Raw genomic sequence first — 21,513 nt, 5'->3', positions numbered from 1 at the left:
CCAACATTATCTCTACATGCTCTGTGCAGTCGAGGACCTCTGTGTCCTCGGTACTGAGGAACCCTGTGCAAGCCTCGATGAGAAGTGATGAGGAACAGGAATCAGAGGTTTTGTGTAATGGTGTGGCTGCACTCCATGGTGACAACGGTGTAGTCATGTAAAAAAAACGGTAATAAAATAGAAAAAGAGTATGCAGCAAGGAAAGAACGGACAGCGAGGGAAGGACAAGGAGAAAAGAAAAGAAAAGAAAAGAAAAGAAAAGAAAAGAAAAGAAAAGAAAAGAAAAGAAAAGAAAAGAAAAGAAAAGAAAAGAAAAGAAAAGAAAAGAAAAGAAAAGAAAAGAAAAGAAAAGAAAAGAAAAGAAAAGAAAAGAAAAGAAAAGAAAAGAAAAGAAAAGAAAAGAAAAGAAAAGAAAAGAGAAAATGAATTTGCAGGCATACAGGAATTTTGTCTCTCTACACAAAAAGGTGGGATGAGGTGGGGGAGAGACAGGAAAAGAAATGAGTGAAAGAAGGAAGGTGAGAAAGAGGAGAAATCAAGAGGGGGTAAGTCAAGGACATTACCTGGATAAACCGACGCTCTCTTCTAACGCTGGGTACAGTTGGTCTCCTGTGATCTCCCATTCGCTGCTGTCCCGTGTGGAGGAGATGATGCCCCGTAATTCGAGCTCGTGGCTCCGTCACTGAGTGCCTCGATAGCGGCGTCCGAGGTTAGCGGCAACATGGGAGCAGAGTCATGAAAGAGACGGATGGAAATAAAAGGGAGCGGACAGTAAACATTGGACAGTAAGGGCAAGAGGAAAGCAGAGAAAGAAGAGAAGAAAGAAGCAAAACACAATAAAGAGCAAAGAGATGGAGGCGGCAAGAGACAGGAGTAAAAAGAAAAGAAAAGAGTAAAAAAGAGAAACTAATAGAAACGATTAAAAATGCAGAGCCAGAGAGGATGAGGACACGGCAGAGGAGATGGCCATGACGGGCGGAGGCGCTGGCGCTGTGCGGAGCGTGTGAGGCGGCGGAGCAGCGCACGGTGTCGCTGCAGGCTCAGGAACGGCGTGCGGGCGGCTCCGCCCCGGTGCGGCGGAGAGCCCGGCTGTGAGCGCGGGGGGGCGGCGCGGGCCGGGCAGCAGAGCCGCTGCGTGCGGGCGGCGGCGGGAGCCGTGCGGGGCCCGTGCCGGGGCCGGCACCAACTGCGGCCACAGCGGCCACAGCGGCGGCGGCGGCGGCAGCGATGGGCTCGCGTTGGTGCGCGGCGCTGCTGCGGGTGCTGGTGCTGCAGGCGGCCTGGGCGCTGGCGGGCGGGCAGGTGCGGTACTCGGTGGCGGAGGAAGCCAAGGCCGGCACGGTGGTGGGCCGTCTTTCGCAGGACCTGGGGCTGGAGGCGGGCGAGGCGGAGGCGCGGCGGCTGCGGCTGGTGGCGCAGGGCCGGCGGGCGAGCGTGGAGCTGAGCGGGGCGAGCGGCGCGCTGCTGGTGAGCTCGCGGCTCGACCGGGAGGAGCTGTGCGGCAAGAGCGCGCCGTGCGCGCTGCGCCTGGAGGTGCTGCTGGAGCGGCCGCTGCGCGTCTTCCATGTGGAGCTGGAGGTCACCGACATCAACGACAATGCCCCCATCTTCCCCGCCGCACGAAAAAACCTCAGTTTATCGGAGAACTCCCCTCCCGGATTTCGTTTCCCGCTGGAGGGAGCATCGGATGGGGATATCGGAGCGAATGCGCAGCTCTCCTACACACTCAGCCCCAGCGAGCATTTCTCTTTGGATTTACAAAAATCGAATGAGCGAAATCTTGTACCCGAACTTGTTTTAACGAAATCTCTGGACCGCGAGACGATTCCTGTTCACCGGCTGGTGCTTACGGCGAGTGACGGGGGCCGGCCGTCCCTGACGGGCACCATGGAGCTGGTGATCTCTGTTTTGGATGCTAATGATAATCCGCCCCAATGCAACCAGTCCGTGTATAAAGTGCAGCTGCCAGAGAACGCTACAGAGGGGACGCTCATAATGCGTGTCAATGCCACGGATCCGGACGAAGGAAGTAATAGCGAAGTGAAATTTACCGCGACCAGCTTTATTCCCCCGAGTGGACGAGAAGTGATTTCTGTCAATCCCAAGACAGGGGAGATTCACCTCACTGGAGCCCTGGACTTCGAGGAAGTGAGTGTATTTGATTTTCGTATTGAGGCCAGAGACCATGGGACACCTCCATTGTCGGGTCATTGCAGCGTGGAGCTGGAGGTTCTGGACGTGAACGACAACGCGCCCGAGGTGCGGGTGACGTCGCTGTCGGTGCCGGTGGCGGAGGACGCGGCGGTGGGGACAGTGGTGGCGGTGCTGAGCGTGTCGGACCGGGACTCGGGGGCGAACGGGCGCGTGCGGTGCTGGGTGTGGCCGGCGTCGCCGTTCGGTGTGGAGGCGACGTTCTCGGGCTCGTACTCGCTGGTGCTGCGCGAGGCGCTGGACCGGGAGCGGGTGTCGGAGTACGAGGTGGAGGTGCGTGCGGAGGACGGCGGGGCGCCGGCGCTGCGCGCCAGCCGCGGGCTGCGGGTGCCCGTGTCGGACGTGAACGACAACGCGCCGGCGTTCGCGCAGGCCGTGTACACGGTGCTGGCGCGGGAGAACAACGCGGCGGGCGCCGAGCTGGCGCGGCTGTGGGCGCGGGACCCGGACGAGGCGGGCAACGGGCGCGTCAGCTACTCGCTGTGGGAGGGCGGCGCGGGCGCGCTGTCGCCGTCGTCGTGGTCGGGGGCGGCGGGCGGCGGGTGGCGGCCGGCGTCGAGCTACGTGTCGGTGGACGCGGAGAGCGGGCGCGTGTGGGCGCTGCAGCCCTTGGACTACGAGGAGCTGCAGGTGCTGCAGTTCGAGGTGCGCGCGGTGGACGCGGGCGAGCCGCCGCTGAGCGGCAACGCCACGGTGCAGCTGTTCGTGCTGGACGAGAACGACAACGCGCCGGCGCTGCTGCCGCCGCCCGCGGGCTCGGCGGCCGAGGCGGGCGGCGCGGCGGCCGAGGCGGCGGCGGCGGGCTGGGGCTCGGGCACGCTGTGGGCGTGGGCGGCGTGGGGGGCGCCGGCGGGCCAGGTGGTGGCCAAGATCCGCGCCGTGGACGCCGACTCGGGCTACAACGCGTGGCTGCGCTACGAGCTGCGGGAGGCGCGGCCCAAGGGCCCGTTCCGCGTGGGGCTCTACAGCGGCGAGGTGAGCACGGCGCGGCCGCTGGACGAGGCGGACGGCGCTCGCCACACGCTGCTCATCGTGGTGCGCGACCACGGCGAGCCGGCGCGCTCGGCCACGGCCACGCTCAGCGTGTCGCTGCTGGAGGCGGCCGAGGCGGCGCTGGCCGCGGCCGCGGGATCGTCGTCGTCGTCGTCGTCGTCGTGGCGGGCGGCGCCGGGCGCCGAGACGGGGCCCAGCGGAGCGAGTGCGGCCACCAACGTGTGGCTGGTGGTGGCCATCTGCGCCGTGTCGAGCCTGTTCCTGCTGGCCGTGGTGCTGTACGCGGCGGCGCGCTGGGCGCCGCGGGCGGCCGTGCTGTCGGCGCCCGGGCCCACCACGCTGGTGTGCGCCAGCGAAGTGGGCAGCTGGTCGTACTCGCAGCGCCACAGCCGCAGCCTGTGCGTGGCGGACGGCGCGGCCAAGAGCGACCTCATGGTTTTCAGCCCCAACTTCCCTCCGCCGCCGCCCGGCGCCGCGCCCAAGGACCCGCAGCCGGAGCCCTCCGCTCTCCTCCACACGGTCAGTGCCGATCCCTTGCTCGCCTTTTCTCTTTCTCTCCCCCCTCTGCCGAGTCTCCCCCGCCCCCTTTGTAGTTCCCTTTTCAGTTTGTACGGTGGCTCCGCCCCCGCGGCCTGCGGGCAGCGTAATTTTGGCTGAATCTTAGAAATCGTATCGGCATCCTTGTATCTGCCGCAGCGCCCTTGCCGGACCCTCCCAGCTGTTCCTGAGCTGGGAAATGTCTTCGGGCATCCCGCAGCAATTGGGGACCGTGGCTGTGGTTTGTTGCTCCGAGTGTGAGTTGTTCTCTCCTGTGTTTGCTCTCCCGCAGACAGCAATCTCTGTCGATTGTGATCGTAGGTGTTTCGAGTTGTAAGCTCTGCAGACAGCGCTTTGTTTTCTGGTTTGTAACATTTTAACCCGAGTTTGCTGAAGGAGGTGAAGTGAGGCACGATGTAGAGGTCCCAATCTCCCAGGTACCATGTACCACTTAATAAAGCTGACTTTACTGACTGCTGATTGTGTTGATATCAGCATTGTCAAATCTCTGCCCTCTTCCTCCTCGGTGCAGGTGACGTGCTGAAAGGTTACAATGGAGGCCTCAAGCTTTTCTTCCTCCCTGGTGTAATTTTTCCACATTGGTTCTCTCTGCAGAATAATTTTAGTTCCCGGGAAGGCTTTACTGGACTTTTCCTGTGTTCTTTTCCCAGGGTGCTGGTTTCCTAGATAGCAACATAAACTGTCTGTGCAGAGGTTGGAAATTCAGGGTCGGTGTAAGAAAAGGAAAATTTTTTTTTCCCATAACCCCCTCCTCCCTCAAATCATTCTATGTACTTTTGTTCATGGCTGGAGATTGACACTTGCCTGTTCTTTCAGTATTTGTATCACCAGTGGCAGATTTGTGAATGATACAGATATATTCTCTAAGAAAACACACAAATATTCCTGTATGGATATTATCCCTTACACTGCTGTGGTCCTCAGCACTTGTTTCTTTCCCTCAGATGAGCTCATGGAATCAATGCTCATTGCCATTAGAGATCTCCTGACACCGCGTCTACAAACAGATATCCAACATTTCAGGGGAGTAGCAGAACTTGCAGGTGATCAGGATTTCCATGCAGAATAGCTGAAGCATTAGGAAACATGAAGGGTCAACTACAGGGAGTCTGCTGAGCACAGCGTGTGTAACATCAGCTGTCAGGGGGCTTGTGCTGTCATTGATGGAATGGTTGCAGACTTGCATTCCCAGGTGGAGAACTGGCATGACGGACACTGGCTTGTTGTGATAGTCTTGGAATATTTGTATCAGGAGCCACCTCCTTTCCAAAGCCCTGGAAAGTTACCAACAAAGAAGAAACTCAACCAACCTAGCAGGCACCAAAATCCCTAATAACAAAACCTGATAATAAAATCTGAAACATGAATTCTCCTCCTTTTTGTTGGGGTGCTTGTCAATGACTGAGTTACTCTATCACAACATGTAATCAATGCCATTGTCATTTGGAGTTATTCTCACATCACACTTCAGAAGGAGTAGAGTGCTGGGTGTGGTCTATATGACACCATCTCTGTGGTTTTTATGGTGCTCCCATTGCTGGCAATATTCTGCCAAAGCTGCAGTGAGGCCTGAGGAGGTAAAGGAGGCAGTGAGGGGTTGCAGAGGTGAATGTGGCTGTGGCATTGTGTAGGCCCTGGCCAGTTCCTCATATCAGGGTTGACCTTGAGAAGTGAGATTTGTCTGATGGAAATGAAAGTCCCTGTCAAGACCTGCACCATGTCATGAGACAGTCCTGTAGGTACCATTTCCTGTGCTGTTACTGTTGCTGACTGCTGATCATGCTGGTATCTCATGTGGTTTGTTATGAAGAACTCTGTACTCTTCTCTGACTCTACTCCATTAGAGAGGTGATGCGAGATGACAATTGTGACTTCACTGTTCTCTCTCCTCATGGTGTAGTTTCTCCCATTTGCTTGGCTCAGCAGAGTCATTGTGAAAGCAGGGAAACTCGGAAACACATTTTCTATGTTCTTTGTCCAAGTATGTTTTTATTCTAGTTACCAGTAGAAAGTGCGCAGGCAGATGAGCGTGATCTGAAGTGTGTTTTCTCTTTTTTTTTGTCTTGGCTTTCTGAAGTGGATTGCAGCTGGATTGTCCAGTGAGGTGGCATAACCATACACTGTTCTATTTTCATCTTATGTTAATGTTTGCATCAAGAGCCACACTCTTAAAAAAACCCTGGAAACCCTCTTTTCAAACAAACAATCAAAAGTTACACAGCCCTAAAAACTCAACCCATACCCAACACCATTTTTTCCTGTGCAGTCGGTATCATTGTTGGCACTGATGTATTTTTCAGAACTTGGGTTGCTCTTTCACTCCATGCTGTCCATGGCCATTGCCTTCAGAGTTGTCCTGACGTCTCCTCTATAAACAGTATTCTCCAAAGTGGGTGATGTTTTCCTCTGAGACTGGGGAAGGCCCAGGAGATGAGGTGAGCATGGCAGTGGTGCTGAGGAGGCCCTGACCATGTCATGATATGGAGTGTGACGTCCCAATCAGTGGGAACTGGAAATCCTTGGGAAGACCATGGGCCGTGTCATAGGAAGACAAGAATGGGAGCTGATATTCTTGTCTTGAGAACACGTCCCAGAGCAGGGAATGGGGGATGCTTAGAGAGAATTACATGTCAGGATGGGCATAGGTTTCCTTCCCAAGATCTATTCCAGGGCTCCTAAAGGTGTGGACTGGAAGGTCTTATGGCTATCGGGTGAATTACATGGTAGTTTAACTCCCATCATGTCCTTTGGGGTTGTGAATATTTCCCACCAGAGACAGTCCCCTGTGCTGCTGCCTGCCTGAGGCAGACCAGGCATGGGTCAAGAGGGTGTGCCATGCAGACTGCTGACTAATTCCTAATGAACTTTCTGATTCCTGTTTTGGACAACCTTTTCCAGGAGTGCAGCACTTCAGCCTCCTGTCCTTGTATGGTGGTGGACATCTAAAGTAGCTTCGACAGCCACAGATCTTTCCGTGGTGGTTTCGTGGTCCTCCTCAGGCTAATTTTTCAGGGCACATGATAATGTGGATGTCATTTTGGGCATTCACCTTCCCATAGTTGTGGACTTGAAACTTTACCCCTGGTAGAAGTGATGTGTCCAGCAGTCACAGGTGGCTGATTCTGGTGTCTGACGTGCACACAAAACCCTGCACAGCAGCCCAGCTGAGGCTCTCTATGGTACAAATTCTCCATCCAGCTGATATTATGGGGTGTGCTTGTGTTTGGCATTTGCTCTCCTTGTCTCCAAGTGCAAACTCCATGTGCACTGGGGTGACACCTGCCACACCTTTATGTGATAAAGTTCTTCAGAAGTCAGTTCTCATGTTCTGTGGTGTTTCCACCAGAGATTGCTGAAGAGGCACAAAGCATGAAGAATACACAGATGAGAAGAATGTGCCAGACAGGGAGGGGCTTGATAACCCTCCAGATGTTCTTTGTGCCAATTGTAGGGGAGGGTGAGGATGTGCAAAGGACATTCTTATAGCAGGTCTTGTGGTGTGGTGAGTGAGAGTCTGCAGGTGGCACAAGGCATGGCCTGGGCATGTGTTGTGATGAGGATGACCTTCAGCAGGGAAGGGTCCTGCCTGAGGGAGATGATCTGTAGAACAGTTTGTGTCCTTGGTGCAGGACTGGAGAATGTGTGCTTAGGTGGAGTTGCCATTCCCCAGGGTGTGAGACAGAGGATTCTAGTAGAAAATGTCAAGGAGAGGCTCCACAGGCATTACTGACCCCTGGGATTTCTCCAGTCCTCCACAAGTTCTGCATATCCTTATGCCCTGCTGTTCCCTTCATGCATTTCAATAGAGTGGAATGGGATTATTTGCCTTTCTTCTCCCTTCTTACCAAACTCTCACGGTCTTGTTTTTCTGTCTCTCCTGTTACCAATGTGTTGGTAATACCACATACTATGAGATACTGAGTTTTGGCAGCTGTCCCGTTGCAAACATGTGGGTAATTTTCTATCAGTGTGTAGGATGACTTTTCCATGCTCCTGAGCTGATGTTGATGTTGAGACAATGTCCTTCCTCAGCTTTGTGGTGCCCGTCCCCCACGATAGGAGTGCGTTCTGCTTTGCCCAATGATTTCAAGGCTTTTCTAGAATTCATGTCATTATTTTCTATCCGTTGTTCCCAATGGTCGCTGTTAGTGTTAGAATCAGTTTTGTGCTCTGGAAATTCTTCATTTGTGAAGAAGCAAGCAGTGATGTTACAGGTAAGTCCCTTCTGGCTGAAGAAGATGAGTCTGAGAGACAGCTGTACCTTTATGCCTGTTTAGTTGTGGTGTCTTCATCTTGGATGGACCAAATGTGTCTGGACGGGAGTTGGACTCAACAATCCTTGTGACTTCCTTGCCACTTGAAATAGTCTAGAATTGCCAGGCTGGACCACAGTCTGCTCTCATTTCTTTCCTGCTTCTTGCAGCATGGTTTGGGCAGTTGGCAGCAAGCACAGATGGAGGAGGGCCTCGAATGTATTCCTCAGAATAGATGTGTTGGGAGTGGAGGGCACGTTGTCAGGGAAAATGCCGTGGGTTTAGGTTGGTGTGTATTTCTGGGTGGATCATGGTGTTGAGTGAGAGGTATTCCTTGGGGGCCAATGCCTCTGAGTATGGAAGTTGTTGCTGTGTTTTTCTGGCAGAGCTTACCTGCCTGAGAAGAGAAGCAAGAGCTTGTCATTCATCAAGCAGGTGGAAAATGAGTTAGGAAGAACAGCTCCTCATTGAAATACGTGAAGAATTCTTAGGAACTGTGGTTGCACTGTGCATTTTCAGTGTTAGTAGCATAATGGTATGCTGGGCTGGGATGCATTTGAGTTCCAAAGGGAGAGAATTCATGGAATGTTTGTGGTTATTGCAGCCTGTTTGCACTGATGTCGAGGAACTTGGGGATTGCTCTTCTGATTCCAAGGGAGGTGTATTCTTTTTCTGGTGTAGTACAGCTGTTCTTCGTCCTGTTATTGCCTTGCTGTGTTATTTGCTGGTCCAGGAGGGGACTGGAGTGTGAGGAGTGTGGCTTTGCTGGTGATGGGGAGGGAAGGGGAGAGGGGGTGTAGGGACAATCTCTGTACTTGGCTTTTTCTGGAGGAAATCAGGACAGTGGTTCCTCATCAGGAGGCCTGCAAGGTCCCCATGAGCACTCCCATCAAAGGGAGGATCTCTGATGCAGGAAGGGGATGATGTAGACATTTAGAAATCATTTTTTTTAGAAAACATTTTGGTAAAGGGACAATAAAAAGTATGGATGCAGAAGAGAAGAGGAATCAAGGATGGTAGTGTGAGGCATGAAAGAAAAAGTAAGGGAAAGAAAAGAAAGGTAAGTGAAGGAGTAAAGGAAGAGGAAGGCAAAGTTATCTCTGCAAGTAAAAAATCTTGCAAGGAAGAAAGAGAGCAAAAAGGAAAGAAGGGATGACAGAGGAGATTATAGGGACACACCAACATTATCTTTACATGCTCTGTGCAGTCGAGGACCTCTGTATCCTCAGTACTGAGGAACGCTGTGCAAGCCTCGATGAGAAGTGATGAGGAACAGGAATCAGAGGTTTTGTGTAATGGTGTGGCTGCACTCCGTGGTGAGAATGATGTAGTCATGTAGAAAATACTGTATTAAATGAGAAAGAGAGTAAGAAAAGTGGAAAGAAAAGACAGTGGGGGAAGGACAAAGAATAGGAAAGATAAAGAGAAGTGAAAAAAACCAATGGAATCATGAAAAAGCACGGGAGAGAAAAGGAAAAAAGGAAATATGAATAATTATATGAGTGTGCTTGCGTGCAGCAATTTTATCTCTGTACACAAAAAGAAGGGATGAGATGGGGGGAGAGAGAGAAAAAAACAAAGGAATGAAAGAAGTTAGGTTAGAAAGATGAGAAATCACGAGCGGGTAAGTGAAGGACTTTACCTGGATAAATCGACGCTCTCTTCTAACGCTGGGTGAAGTTGGTCTCCTGTGATCTCCCATTCGCTGCTGTCCCGAGCGAAGGAGATGATGCCCCGTAATTCGAGCTCCTGGCTCCGTCATTGAGTGCCACGATCGCGGCGTCTGAGGTTAGCGGCAGCATGGCAGCAGAGTTATGAAAGAGACGGATGGAAATAAAAGGGAGAGGACAGTAAAAAATGAACATGCTGGGCAAGAAAGAAGAAGATAAAGAAGTAGGAAGCAAAGTAGAAGAAAAAAGAAGGAGATGGAGGCGGAAAAAGAAAGGCCGAAAGAAAAGAAAAAGATAAAAAAAAATTTTAAAAATTAAAAACAGAGAACTGAAAGATAAAAGAAGAGAGATGGAAAAAGCAGAATAAAGGAAAAAAGGAACATGAGGAAGCACGTTGCAAAAAAGAAAACAAAAAAAAAAAACCAAAAAAAAAAATAGATACAGAGATGGAAGCGAGCAGGACACGGCAGAGAAGATGGCCATGACGGGCGGAGGCGCTGGCGCTGTGCGGAGCGTGCGGGGCGGCGGAGCACCGCACGGTGTCGCTGCAGGCTCAGGAACGGCGTGCGGGCGGCTCCGCCCCGGTGCGGCGGAGAGCCCGGCTGTGAGCGCGGGGGGGCGGCGCGGGCCGGGCAGCAGAGCCGCTGCGTGCGGGCGGCGGCGGGAGCCGTGCGGGGCCCGTGCCGGGGCCGGCACCAACTGCGGCCACAGCGGCCACAGCGGCGGCGGCGGCAGCGATGGGCTCGCGTTGGTGCGCGGCGCTGCTGCGGGTGCTGGTGCTGCAGGCGGCCTGGGCGCTGGCGGGCGGGCAGGTGCGGTACTCGGTGGCGGAGGAAGCCAAGGCCGGCACGGTGGTGGGCCGTCTTTCGCAGGACCTGGGGCTGGAGGCGGGCGAGGCGGAGGCGCGGCGGCTGCGGCTGGTGGCGCAGGGCCGGCGGGCGAGCGTGGAGCTGAGCGGGGCGAGCGGCGCGCTGCTGGTGAACTCGCGGCTCGACCGGGAGGAGCTGTGCGGCAAGAGCGCGCCGTGCGCGCTGCGCCTGGAGGTGCTGCTGGAGCGGCCGCTGCGCGTCTTCCATGTGGAGCTGGAGGTCACCGACATCAACGACAATGCCCCCATCTTCCCCGCCGCACGAAAAAACCTCAGCATCGCGGAATTGTCTGTGCCGGGATCTCGTTTCCCGCTGGAGGGCGCGTCGGATGCGGATATCGGAGCGAATGCGCAGCTCTCCTACACTCTCAGCCCCAGCGAGCATTTCTCTCTAGATTTGCACCGCAGTGAGGAATACCGAGAATCCCTGTTTCTGGTACTCACGAAATCTCTGGACCGCGAGACGATTCCCGTGCACCGGTTGGTGCTGACGGCGAGTGACGGGGGCCGGCCGTCTCTGACGGGGACAATGGAGCTGGAGATCTCCGTGCTGGATGCGAACGACAACGCGCCCCAGTTCAACCAGTCCGTGTATAAAGTGCAGCTGCTGGAGAACGCTACAGAGGGAACTCTTGTGGCGAGAGTGAACGCCACGGATCCGGATTTGGGAAGTAATAGCGAAGTGACATATAGTGTGAGCAGTACTTTTCCTGAAAAGGGGATAAACATTTTCCTTTTAAATGCGAGGACGGGTGAAATTCATCTGGCAGGCACCGTGGACTATGAGGACATTCGTTCGTATGAGATACAAATCGAAGCGACAGATAAGGGGACGCCCTCGCTATCGGGTCACTGCAAGGTGGTGCTGGAGGTGCTGGATGTGAACGACAACGCGCCGGAGGTGCGGGTGACGTCGCTGTCGGTGCCGGTGGCGGAGGACGCGGCGGTGGGGACGGTGGTGGCGGTGCTGAGCGTGTCGGACCGGGACTCGGGGGCGAACGGGCGCGTGCGGTGCTGGGTGTGGCCGGCGTCGCCGTTCGGTGTGGAGGCGACGTTCTCGGGCTCGTACTCGCTGGTGCTGCGCGAGGCGCTGGACCGGGAGCGGGTGTCGGAGTACGAGGTGGAGGTGCGTGCGGAGGACGGCGGGGCGCCGGCGCTGCGCGCCAGCCGCGGGCTGCGGGTGCCCGTGTCGGACGTGAACGACAACGCGCCGGCGTTCGCGCAGGCCGTGTACACGGTGCTGGCGCGGGAGAACAACGCGGCGGGCGCCGAGCTGGCGCGGCTGTGGGCGCGGGACCCGGACGAGGCGGGCAACGGGCGCGTCAGCTACTCGCTGTGGGAGGGCGGCGCGGGCGCGCTGTCGCCGTCGTCGTGGTCGGGGGCGGCGGGCGGCGGGTGGCGGCCGGCGTCGAGCTACGTGTCGGTGGACGCGGAGAGCGGGCGCGTGTGGGCGCTGCAGCCCTTGGACTACGAGGAGCTGCAGGTGCTGCAGTTCGAGGTGCGCGCGGTGGACGCGGGCGAGCCGCCGCTGAGCGGCAACGCCACGGTGCAGCTGTTCGTGCTGGACGAGAACGACAACGCGCCGGCGCTGCTGCCGCCGCCCGCGGGCTCGGCGGCCGAGGCGGGCGGCGCGGCGGCCGAGGCGGCGGCGGCGGGCTGGGGCTCGGGCACGCTGTGGGCGTGGGCGGCGTGGGGGGCGCCGGCGGGCCAGGTGGTGGCCAAGATCCGCGCCGTGGACGCCGACTCGGGCTACAACGCGTGGCTGCGCTACGAGCTGCGGGAGGCGCGGCCCAAGGGCCCGTTCCGCGTGGGGCTCTACAGCGGCGAGGTGAGCACGGCGCGGCCGCTGGACGAGGCGGACGGCGCTCGCCACACGCTGCTCATCGTGGTGCGCGACCACGGCGAGCCGGCGCGCTCGGCCACGGCCACGCTCAGCGTGTCGCTGCTGGAGGCGGCCGAGGCGGCGCTGGCCGCGGCCGCGGGATCGTCGTCGTCGTCGTCGTCGTGGCGGGCGGCGCCGGGCGCCGAGACGGGGCCCGGCGGAGCGAGTGCGGCCACCAACGTGTGGCTGGTGGTGGCCATCTGCGCCGTGTCGAGCCTGTTCCTGCTGGCCGTGGTGCTGTACGCGGCGGCGCGCTGGGCGCCGCGGGCGGCCGTGCTGTCGGCGCCCGGGCCCACCACGCTGGTGTGCGCCAGCGAAGTGGGCAGCTGGTCGTACTCGCAGCGCCACAGCCGCAGCCTGTGCGTGGCGGACGGCGCGGCCAAGAGCGACCTCATGGTTTTCAGCCCCAACTTCCCTCCGCCGCCGCCCGGCGCCGCGCCCAAGGACCCGCAGCCGGAGCCCTCCGCTCTCCTCCACACGGTCAGTGCCGCTTCCTTTGCTCATCTCTACTCCTTCTCTCCCTCTTCTGCCCTCTCTGTTCTGTGCCCTGAGCAGTCACTCCTGGGATCCAGGCCAATTGCCGCGACCGGGGGGCGGTGGGTGCTTGACGGGTGCTTAACGATATCATTAACACCTTTTGATCTTCCCTTTGGGGAATATCGAATTATTGCAGCACCCCGGAACAGTTATGGTCCGCAGCTGCAGTTTGTACTCTAGGTTTGAGTTCTTCTGTCCTAGGACGAAATCACTGCCGATTGTGATGAGAGGTGCCCCAGGTGTTGTCTCTGGAAGCAGTCTTGCCTGGCAGTGTGTAGGATTTCCACCTGAGCTTGCTGAAGGATCGAAAAAATGTAGATTCTGATGCTGGCAATCCCCAGGCAGTGTGTATTGCATTATTGCCTTAGGTAACGACTGACCGTGCTGGTATTAGTCTGGTTTCTTAAGGAAACCTGTTATCCTCTAGTTCTGGTCATTTGAAGATCTGATACGAGGTGATAATTGTGTTTTCATAGACAAACAAAATGTTCTCCATTTTCTTTCTACACCAGACTCGTTGAGAAAGTAGGGGAGATGTGACTAACATTTCCATGTTTCCATGATCTTTTCCCAGATATTATGTTGCTTTAATTAGTAGCATAAATTGCAAGGCCAGAGGAGTATGGTCCTAGGAAGGTGTGACAAGCAAGAAAGTTTTTCTTTTCCTGCTGCTCCTGTTCCCCATGTTGTAGGTTGGTGATCCTGGCCTGAGAAATATCATGAAATACACTGGCCTGTTTTGATATTCTTTCAAAATTTGCATCTATGGTGACATCATTTCAAAAGCCCTGGAAATCTCTTCTGTAACCAAGAAACAAAATAACAATCCCAAAAATCAAAGAACCACCATTTCCCACCAAGCCTTAAATAAAAATCCCCTGCATAGTAACTATCATGTATTAGACTTGTGTTCTTGCCACCACTTCATGTTTTTTCTCAGACCGTGACATCCATGACGTGACCATGTAGAGCTGTCCCAATGACACCTTTAGGAAGAGATTTGCTCCCAGATCTGCCATGTTTCCATCTGAGACAGCTGAAGCACTACAAAACATGAGATGTTAGCATCAGAGGTTCTGCTGTACACTGCACTGATGATGCTGTCGCTGAGTGTTTTCTGGTGCAATCATTGCTGAGAAGGATAAGCAAAAACCATGTTGAGCCTTGAGACAGGAAAGACAACTGTGGTCTGTGACAACTGAGTAGGGCCTGGCCATTTCCTTATCTGGAGGGTGACACTGAGAAAAGGGAAAACATGTTTTTGAGGATGCTGCAAATCCATGGGAAAGCCGTGGGTCATGATGTAAGAAAAGAACAGGAGATTATACATTTGTCTTGAGAACACATCTCCGAGTGGAGAGTGGATGATGCCTAAAGGAAAGTGTGAGGCAGGATGGAACAGAATGCTCTTGCCAAGGATCATTTCCCAGATCTTAAGGATCTGGAGTCGGATGCCTTCCTGATCATGAGACAGTGTGTGATACTGAAACACTCACAAATGTTCCTTTGAGGTTCTCAATATCTTTGATCAGAGATAGGCCCTTGTCCTGCTGTCTGCCTGGTGTGGGCCATGCATTGGTAAGAGCTGGTGAGATGGAGAGTGCTGAAAGTTTCCTGATTTACTGCTTGTTTCAGAAATGGTGTTGTGGAAGGGGAACGCTTCAAGCTGCTGTGCTGGTGTAGTGGTGGGCATCCATAGTCGTTTTCACAACCACTGGTGTTTCCACAATGGTCTCTTGCTGCTCCTCAGCTGGGATTTATGAGGACACGTGATGAGGCTGTAGTCTTTATGTGCTCAATTCCCGCTGCTTGTGCACTGCACAGGTGGCCTCAGGAGAGATGACTTTTCCTGATGTCACACACGGCTCCTTCTGGTATTTGCAGGTACTGCAAACCTGCACTGCAGCCCCGCTCTGGTTTCATGTGGTACAAATTCTCCCACTCAATTGACCTTGTGAGTGCTCTTGTGCTTTGGTATTTGCTGTGGCTCTCTTGGTAATATAAACATGTGTGGACTGTGATCAGAGCTGTCACAATTCTTAATTACAGAATCTTCATGAGCTCTAAATGCATCTTTGTGGTATTTCCAGGTGAAATTGCTGAAAAGGAGCAAAGCATTGGTGGTGAACAGGCAGCTGGGGAGAGCCTGCCAGATGCTGTTTGGCTTTGCCACCCTCAGTATGTTCTCGACGTCAATCATGAGGGACAGTGAGGATGTACAAAGAATTGAATCACATGCAGAGCAGAGTTTACAGCTGGGCCATATTGCTGGGTTCCAGCAAAGTTTGTTATTTTGGCAGTGATCCTGCATGTGGCACTAAATAGGGCCTGGACTGATGCTGTGGGGAGAGGGAGTTTGAGTGAGGAAGTGTGTTGCCTAAGGAAAATGTGGATACTGGGTAGAACACAATCTATGTCATTGGGGAGGAGTTATAGAGATCTCATTTCACATGGCATGGGATAAAAAATATAAGTAGCAAACCTTGAGGAAAGGCCCATGTGCATAGGGCTGCTCTCCTGGGATCCTGTCAGGACCCTCAGTAGTTCTTTGTATTCTTGTGCTCTCTCGTTCCCTGTGACATTGCTGCTTGTGACATTACCTGCCATACATGCCTAACACTGCTTGTATTTTGTGTGGGACGTTGTTGGTCAAAGAGGTTTTTCAAATTTGTATCATCACACCGGCCTTCTTGGAACATTGCCTCGGTTCTTTCTCTGGTCTTGGTCTTGCTAGGGAGTGGAAGTTCGTGGTAGCATTAAGGGACACCATCCCTTAAAACCAATACTCCTGGTCCTGGAGTTTCTTTTTCTGAAAAAGCAACCAGCGATGCTACAGGTGAGTTGCTTGTACCTGAAGAGGCTGTGTGTGAGAGGCAAATGCACTTTGGTTCCTGTTCAGCTGTGGTATCTTCATATGGGATCGACTGAATGTTGCCTGGGTTGAAATGCCTGCAGGTTTGGAGCACCACTGCCTGCTCTCATTGCTTTCCTGTTGCTGCCTGGCACAGGGTGAGCACATGGAAGCAAAGACAGAAGTAGAAGTGACATTAATTCATTTTTGGGGGTAGATGTTGTTGGGCATGCAGCAGATATTCTCAGTGGCAGTGTTGTGGTGTTACATTTGTGGCTTTGGGTTGGATTTGCAGGTGGAACATGAGTCAGGAGGAAGAGCTCTTCATAGAAGCGTACGAGGACTGCGCAGTAGTTGGGATGTCATTGTGCTTTTGTGACGTTGGAGGATCATTGTGCTGGGCTGTGATGGGTCTGAGTTCCCGAATGAGGGACTCGTCCGTCTTGTTTGGGGTCTTTGGAGACTCCTTCATCAGATGCCTCAACAGCTGTTTGTCTGACTTTTGTGTCAGAGGGCGGTGGGACCTGTTCCGACGTAGCAGAGCTGTTCTTTGCCATCTGACTGCGTTGCTATTGCAGGTCCTTGGGAGGATTGGAGGATGAAGAGTGTGGCCTTTATCCTAAAGGGAGGGGAATTTGCAGGTGTGTGGGCGAGAGATAAGCAGAAATGTTGTTCGTTGTTGCTCGTCAGGGATAGGAGGTGGTAGGGAAGAGAAATGAGAACTCTGGCCCAAGAACATATCTGTAGCTTGTGGCAGGGGCACTGTACATACATATCTTTAACATATTTTGTTGAAGGAAAAAATGAACAAAAGTTACACGGATGGAAGCAGAAAATACAGAAGGCAATGTAAAGGTGAGGAAAGAAAGCAAAGAGAAGGGAAGAGAGAGAGGAAGAGGAAGGGGCAAAAAATAACAGGGGTAACTAGGAAAGAAAAGACAGGAAAACAAAACAAGGAAAGAGAGACAACAGAAAGTCAAAAAATAAAATGCAAACGGAAGTAAGAAGAACATTTAAAAGAAAGTAAGGAGCCTATGCAGGTAAAAATAAAGCCAGAACTAAAGAAAGGGAGAAAAGTACAGAATAGAAAATGAAAAACGACGATACAGGAGATGACCACAAGGCAACTACCTCTGCCGACAGAGTTGGAGTTGGTACCTAACAAGACTCCATCATGGCCATAGCATCGGGTTCCGGCGCTGATGACTCCGGCTTTGATGATCAGTGCCGCGGCGACAGAGGCAACTGACGACGTCAGCAGTGCGGCTAAAGAATAGTGGAGGATGGAAAAAGAAGAAAAAGGGAGTAAAAAATGAGGAACGACAGCACAATGACGAAGAAGAAGAAGAAAAAGAAGACGGAGAAGGAAAAAAGAGAAGAATAGAAAGACGGGGGGAAAGTAGGAAAGAGAAGGGGAAAAAAACATGATTAAAGAAAGGGAATTGAATGCAAAAGGCAGTATGATCTAAGCAGGACGACGGAAGAAAAAGATCTGAGGAATTTTTGTAGAGAAAGAGCGAGCGTTAAGAAAAATAAATAAGAAAAAGGAAGAGAATCATGGTAGGAAAAACAGCAGAGGAGATGGCCATGACGGGCGGAGGCGCTGGCGCTGTGCGGAGCGTGTGGGGCGGCGGAGCAGCGCACGGTGTCGCTGCAGGCTCAGGAACGGCGTGCGGGCGGCTCCGCCCCGGTGCGGCGGAGAGCCCGGCTGTGAGCGCGGGGGGGCGGCGCGGGCCGGGCAGCAGAGCCGCTGCGTGCGGGCGGCGGCGGGAGCCGTGCGGGGCCCGTGCCGGGGCCGGCACCAACAGCGGCCACAGCGGCCACAGCGGCGGCGGCGACGGCGGCAGCGATGGGCTCGCGTTGGTGCGCGGCGCTGCTGCGGGTGCTGGTGCTGCAGGCGGCCTGGGCGCTGGCGGGCGGGCAGGTGCGGTACTCGGTGGCGGAGGAAGCCAAGGCCGGCACGGTGGTGGGCCGTCTTTCGCAGGACCTGGGGCTGGAGGCGGGCGAGGCGGAGGCGCGGCGGCTGCGGCTGGTGGCGCAGGGCCGGCGGGCGAGCGTGGAGCTGAGCGGGGCGAGCGGCGCGCTGCTGGTGAGCTCGCGGCTCGACCGGGAGGAGCTGTGCGGCAAGAGCGCGCCGTGCGCGCTGCGCCTGGAGGTGCTGCTGGAGCGGCCGCTGCGCGTCTTCCATGTGGAGCTGGAGGTCACCGACATCAACGACAATGCTCCCATCTTCCCCGCCGCCCGAAAAAAACTCAGATTATCGGAGAACACCCCTCCCGAGACTCGTTTCCCGCTGGAGGGCGCGTCGGATGCGGATATCGGAGCGAATGCGCAGCTCTCCTACACACTGAGCCCCAGCGAGCATTTCTCTCTGGATTTACAAAAATCGAATGATGAACCTGAACTCGTTTTAACGAAATCTCTGGACCGCGAGACGATTCCAGTTCACCGGCTGGTGCTGACGGCGAGTGACGGGGGCCGGCCGTCTCTGACAGGGACAATGGAGCTGGAGATCTCGGTGGTGGATGTGAACGACAACGCGCCCCAGTTCAACCAGTCCGTGTATAAAGTGCAGCTGCCGGAGAACGCTACAGAGGGGACGCTGGTGACGAGGGTGAATGCCACGGATGCGGACGAGGGAATTAGCAGTGAGGTGACCTATGCCGTGACGAACGTCAATCCTGCTAGTGGAAAAGATGTAATTTCTGTCAATCCGAATACCGGGGAGATTCATCTCACGGGTGCTCTAGACTTCGAGGAAGTCAAAGTATTTAATTTTCGTATTGAGGCCACAGACAAAGGGACACCCCCACTGTCGGGTCACTGCAAGGTGGTGCTGGAGGTGCTGGACGTGAACGACAACGCGCCGGAGGTGCGGGTGACGTCGCTGTCGGTGCCGGTGGCGGAGGACGCGGCGGTGGGGACGGTGGTGGCGGTGCTGAGCGTGTCGGACCGGGACTCGGGGGCGAACGGGCGCGTGCGGTGCTGGGTGTGGCCGGCGTCGCCGTTCGGTGTGGAGGCGACGTTCTCGGGCTCGTACTCGCTGGTGCTGCGCGAGGCGCTGGACCGGGAGCGGGTGTCGGAGTACGAGGTGGAGGTGCGTGCGGAGGACGGCGGGGCGCCGGCGCTGCGCGCCAGCCGCGGGCTGCGGGTGCCCGTGTCGGACGTGAACGACAACGCGCCGGCGTTCGCGCAGGCCGTGTACACGGTGCTGGCGCGGGAGAACAACGCGGCGGGCGCCGAGCTGGCGCGGCTGTGGGCGCGGGACCCGGACGAGGCGGGCAACGGGCGCGTCAGCTACTCGCTGTGGGAGGGCGGCGCGGGCGCGCTGTCGCCGTCGTCGTGGTCGGGGGCGGCGGGCGGCGGGTGGCGGCCGGCGTCGAGCTACGTGTCGGTGGACGCGGAGAGCGGGCGCGTGTGGGCGCTGCAGCCCTTGGACTACGAGGAGCTGCAGGTGCTGCAGTTCGAGGTGCGCGCGGTGGACGCGGGCGAGCCGCCGCTGAGCGGCAACGCCACGGTGCAGCTGTTCGTGCTGGACGAGAACGACAACGCGCCGGCGCTGCTGCCGCCGCCCGCGGGCTCGGCGGCCGAGGCGGGCGGCGCGGCGGCCGAGGCGGCGGCGGCGGGCTGGGGCTCGGGCACGCTGTGGGCGTGGGCGGCGTGGGGGGCGCCGGCGGGCCAGGTGGTGGCCAAGATCCGCGCCGTGGACGCCGACTCGGGCTACAACGCGTGGCTGCGCTACGAGCTGCGGGAGGCGCGGCCCAAGGGCCCGTTCCGCGTGGGGCTCTACAGCGGCGAGGTGAGCACGGCGCGGCCGCTGGACGAGGCGGACGGCGCTCGCCACACGCTGCTCATCGTGGTGCGCGACCACGGCGAGCCGGCGCGCTCGGCCACGGCCACGCTCAGCGTGTCGCTGCTGGAGGCGGCCGAGGCGGCGCTGGCCGCGGCCGCGGGATCGTCGTCGTCGTCGTCGTCGTCGTGGCGGGCGGCGCCGGGCGCCGAGACGGGGCCCAGCGGAGCGAGTGCGGCCACCAACGTGTGGCTGGTGGTGGCCATCTGCGCCGTGTCGAGCCTGTTCCTGCTGGCCGTGGTGCTGTACGCGGCGGCGCGCTGGGCGCCGCGGGCGGCCGTGCTGTCGGCGCCCGGGCCCACCACGCTGGTGTGCGCCAGCGAAGTGGGCAGCTGGTCGTACTCGCAGCGCCACAGCCGCAGCCTGTGCGTGGCGGACGGCGCGGCCAAGAGCGACCTCATGGTTTTCAGCCCCAACTTCCCTCCGCCGCCGCCTGGCGCCGCGCCCAAGGACCCGCAGCCGGAGCCCTCCGCTCTCCTCCACACGGTCAGTGCAGATCCCTCCCTCGCCTTTTCTCTTTCTCTCCCCACTCTGCCGAGTGTCCCCCGCCCCCTTTGCAGTTCCTGCTTTTACCGTGATTCCGCCCCCGCGGCCTGAGGGCAGCGTAATTTTGGCTGGATCTTAGAAATCGTATCGGCATCCTTGTATCTGCCTCAGCGCCCTTGCCGGACCCTCCCAGGTGTTCCTGAGCTGGGAAATGTCTTCGGGCATCCCGCAGCAATTGGGGACCGTGGCTGTGGTTTGTTGCTCCGAGTGCGAGTTGTTCTCTCCTGTGTTTGCTCTCCCGCACACAGCAATCTCTGTCGATTGTGATCAGAGGTGCTCCGAGGTGTCAGCTCTGCAGACAAAGCTTTCTCTTGCTGATTTGTAGCATTTTAACCCGAGTTTGCTGAGGGAGGTGAAGGCAGGCACGAGGTAGAGGTCACAATCTCCCAGGCACCATGTACCATTAATTGACTTTACTGACTGCTGATTGTGCTGATATCAGCATTGTCAGAAACTCTGCCCTCTTCCTCCTCAGTGCATGTGTCGTGCTGAAAGATTACAATGGAGGCCTCAAGGTTTTCTTCCTCCCTGGTGTACCTTTCCTCCATTGATTCTCCCAGCAGACTGATTATGGTACCCGGGAATGCTTTATTGGTCTTTTCTTGTGTCGTTTTCCCAGGGTGTTGGTTTTCTAGCTAGCAACATAAACTGTCTATGCAGAGGCTGGAAATTCAGGGTTGGTGTAAGAAAAGGAAATTTTTTTCCACAGCCACTTTCCCCCCTCAAAATCATTCTATGTACTTTTGTTCATGGCTGGAGATTGACACTTGCCTGTCACAATGTTCTTTCAATATTTGTATCACCAGTGGCAGAATTGTGAATTATCTAGAAACATTCTCTTAAAATCCACACAAATATTCCTGTATGGATATTATCCCTTACATTGCTGTGGCCATCAGCACTTGTTTCTTTCCATCAGATGAGCTCATGGAATCAACGCTCATTGTCATTAGAGATCTCCTGACACCGTGTCTACAAACAGATGTCCAACATCTCAGGAGAGTAACAGAACTTGCAGGTGATCAGGATTTCCATGCAGAGTAGCTGAAGCAGTAGGAAACATGAAGGGTCAACTACAGGGAGTCTGCTGAGCACAGCGTGTGCAATATCAGCTGTCAGGGGGTTTGTGCTGTCATTGATGGAATGGTTGCAGACTTGCATTCCTGGGTGGGGACGGACACTGGCTTGTTGTGATATTTTTGGAATATCTAATTACAAGACCTGATAATAAAACCTCAAACATGAATTCTCCTCCTTTGTTTTGGGGTGATTGTCAATGATTGAGTTACTCTAT

At 55.7% G+C, this 21,513-nt stretch overlaps 3 protein-coding genes across 3 annotated transcripts; all 3 read left to right on the top strand.

Moving 5' to 3' along the window:
• Positions 1-411: 411 nt before the first annotated feature.
• Positions 412-3,861, top strand: LOC134559271 (protocadherin alpha-13-like). The gene has a single exon (XM_063413877.1). The coding sequence runs from the start codon at positions 1,228-1,230 to the stop codon at positions 3,859-3,861; it is 2,634 nt and encodes an 877-aa protein (XP_063269947.1). The 5' UTR covers positions 412-1,227.
• A 3,316-nt stretch (positions 3,862-7,177) lies between these two features.
• On the top strand, positions 7,178-17,124 carry LOC134558972 (protocadherin alpha-2-like). The gene is made up of 2 exons (XM_063413368.1): positions 7,178-11,924; positions 11,967-17,124. Exons 1-2 carry the CDS (start codon positions 10,423-10,425, stop codon positions 13,150-13,152), a joined length of 2,688 nt encoding a protein of 895 aa, XP_063269438.1. The 5' UTR covers positions 7,178-10,422; the 3' UTR covers positions 13,153-17,124.
• A 137-nt stretch (positions 17,125-17,261) lies between these two features.
• On the top strand, positions 17,262-20,285 carry LOC134558973 (protocadherin alpha-13-like). Its single transcript, XM_063413369.1, has 2 exons — positions 17,262-19,165; positions 19,208-20,285. Exons 1-2 carry the CDS (start codon positions 17,673-17,675, stop codon positions 20,268-20,270), a joined length of 2,556 nt encoding a protein of 851 aa, XP_063269439.1. The 5' UTR covers positions 17,262-17,672; the 3' UTR covers positions 20,271-20,285.
• Positions 20,286-21,513: the final 1,228 nt, after the last annotated feature.

Source organism: Prinia subflava, chromosome 16 (assembly GCF_021018805.1).
Source record: "Prinia subflava isolate CZ2003 ecotype Zambia chromosome 16, Cam_Psub_1.2, whole genome shotgun sequence".
Lineage (NCBI taxonomy): Eukaryota > Metazoa > Chordata > Aves > Passeriformes > Cisticolidae > Prinia > Prinia subflava.
The sequence above is the reverse complement of the archived record's forward strand: the minus strand, read 5'-3'. Positions and strand labels throughout refer to the sequence as shown.

Bases quoted from the DNA above. Each gene is read 5' to 3' on its own strand.
- LOC134559271 (XM_063413877.1), top strand. From the start codon at position 1,228: ATGGGCTCGCGTTGGTGCGCGGCGCTGCTGCGGGTGCTGGTGCTGCAG.
- LOC134558972 (XM_063413368.1), top strand. From the start codon at position 10,423: ATGGGCTCGCGTTGGTGCGCGGCGCTGCTGCGGGTGCTGGTGCTGCAG. The intron at 11,925-11,966 runs GTGGTCGGGGGC...GCCGGCGTCGAG, and splicing joins GGCGCGCTGTCGCCGTCGTC to CTACGTGTCGGTGGACGCGG.
- LOC134558973 (XM_063413369.1), top strand. From the start codon at position 17,673: ATGGGCTCGCGTTGGTGCGCGGCGCTGCTGCGGGTGCTGGTGCTGCAG. The intron at 19,166-19,207 runs GTGGTCGGGGGC...GCCGGCGTCGAG, and splicing joins GGCGCGCTGTCGCCGTCGTC to CTACGTGTCGGTGGACGCGG.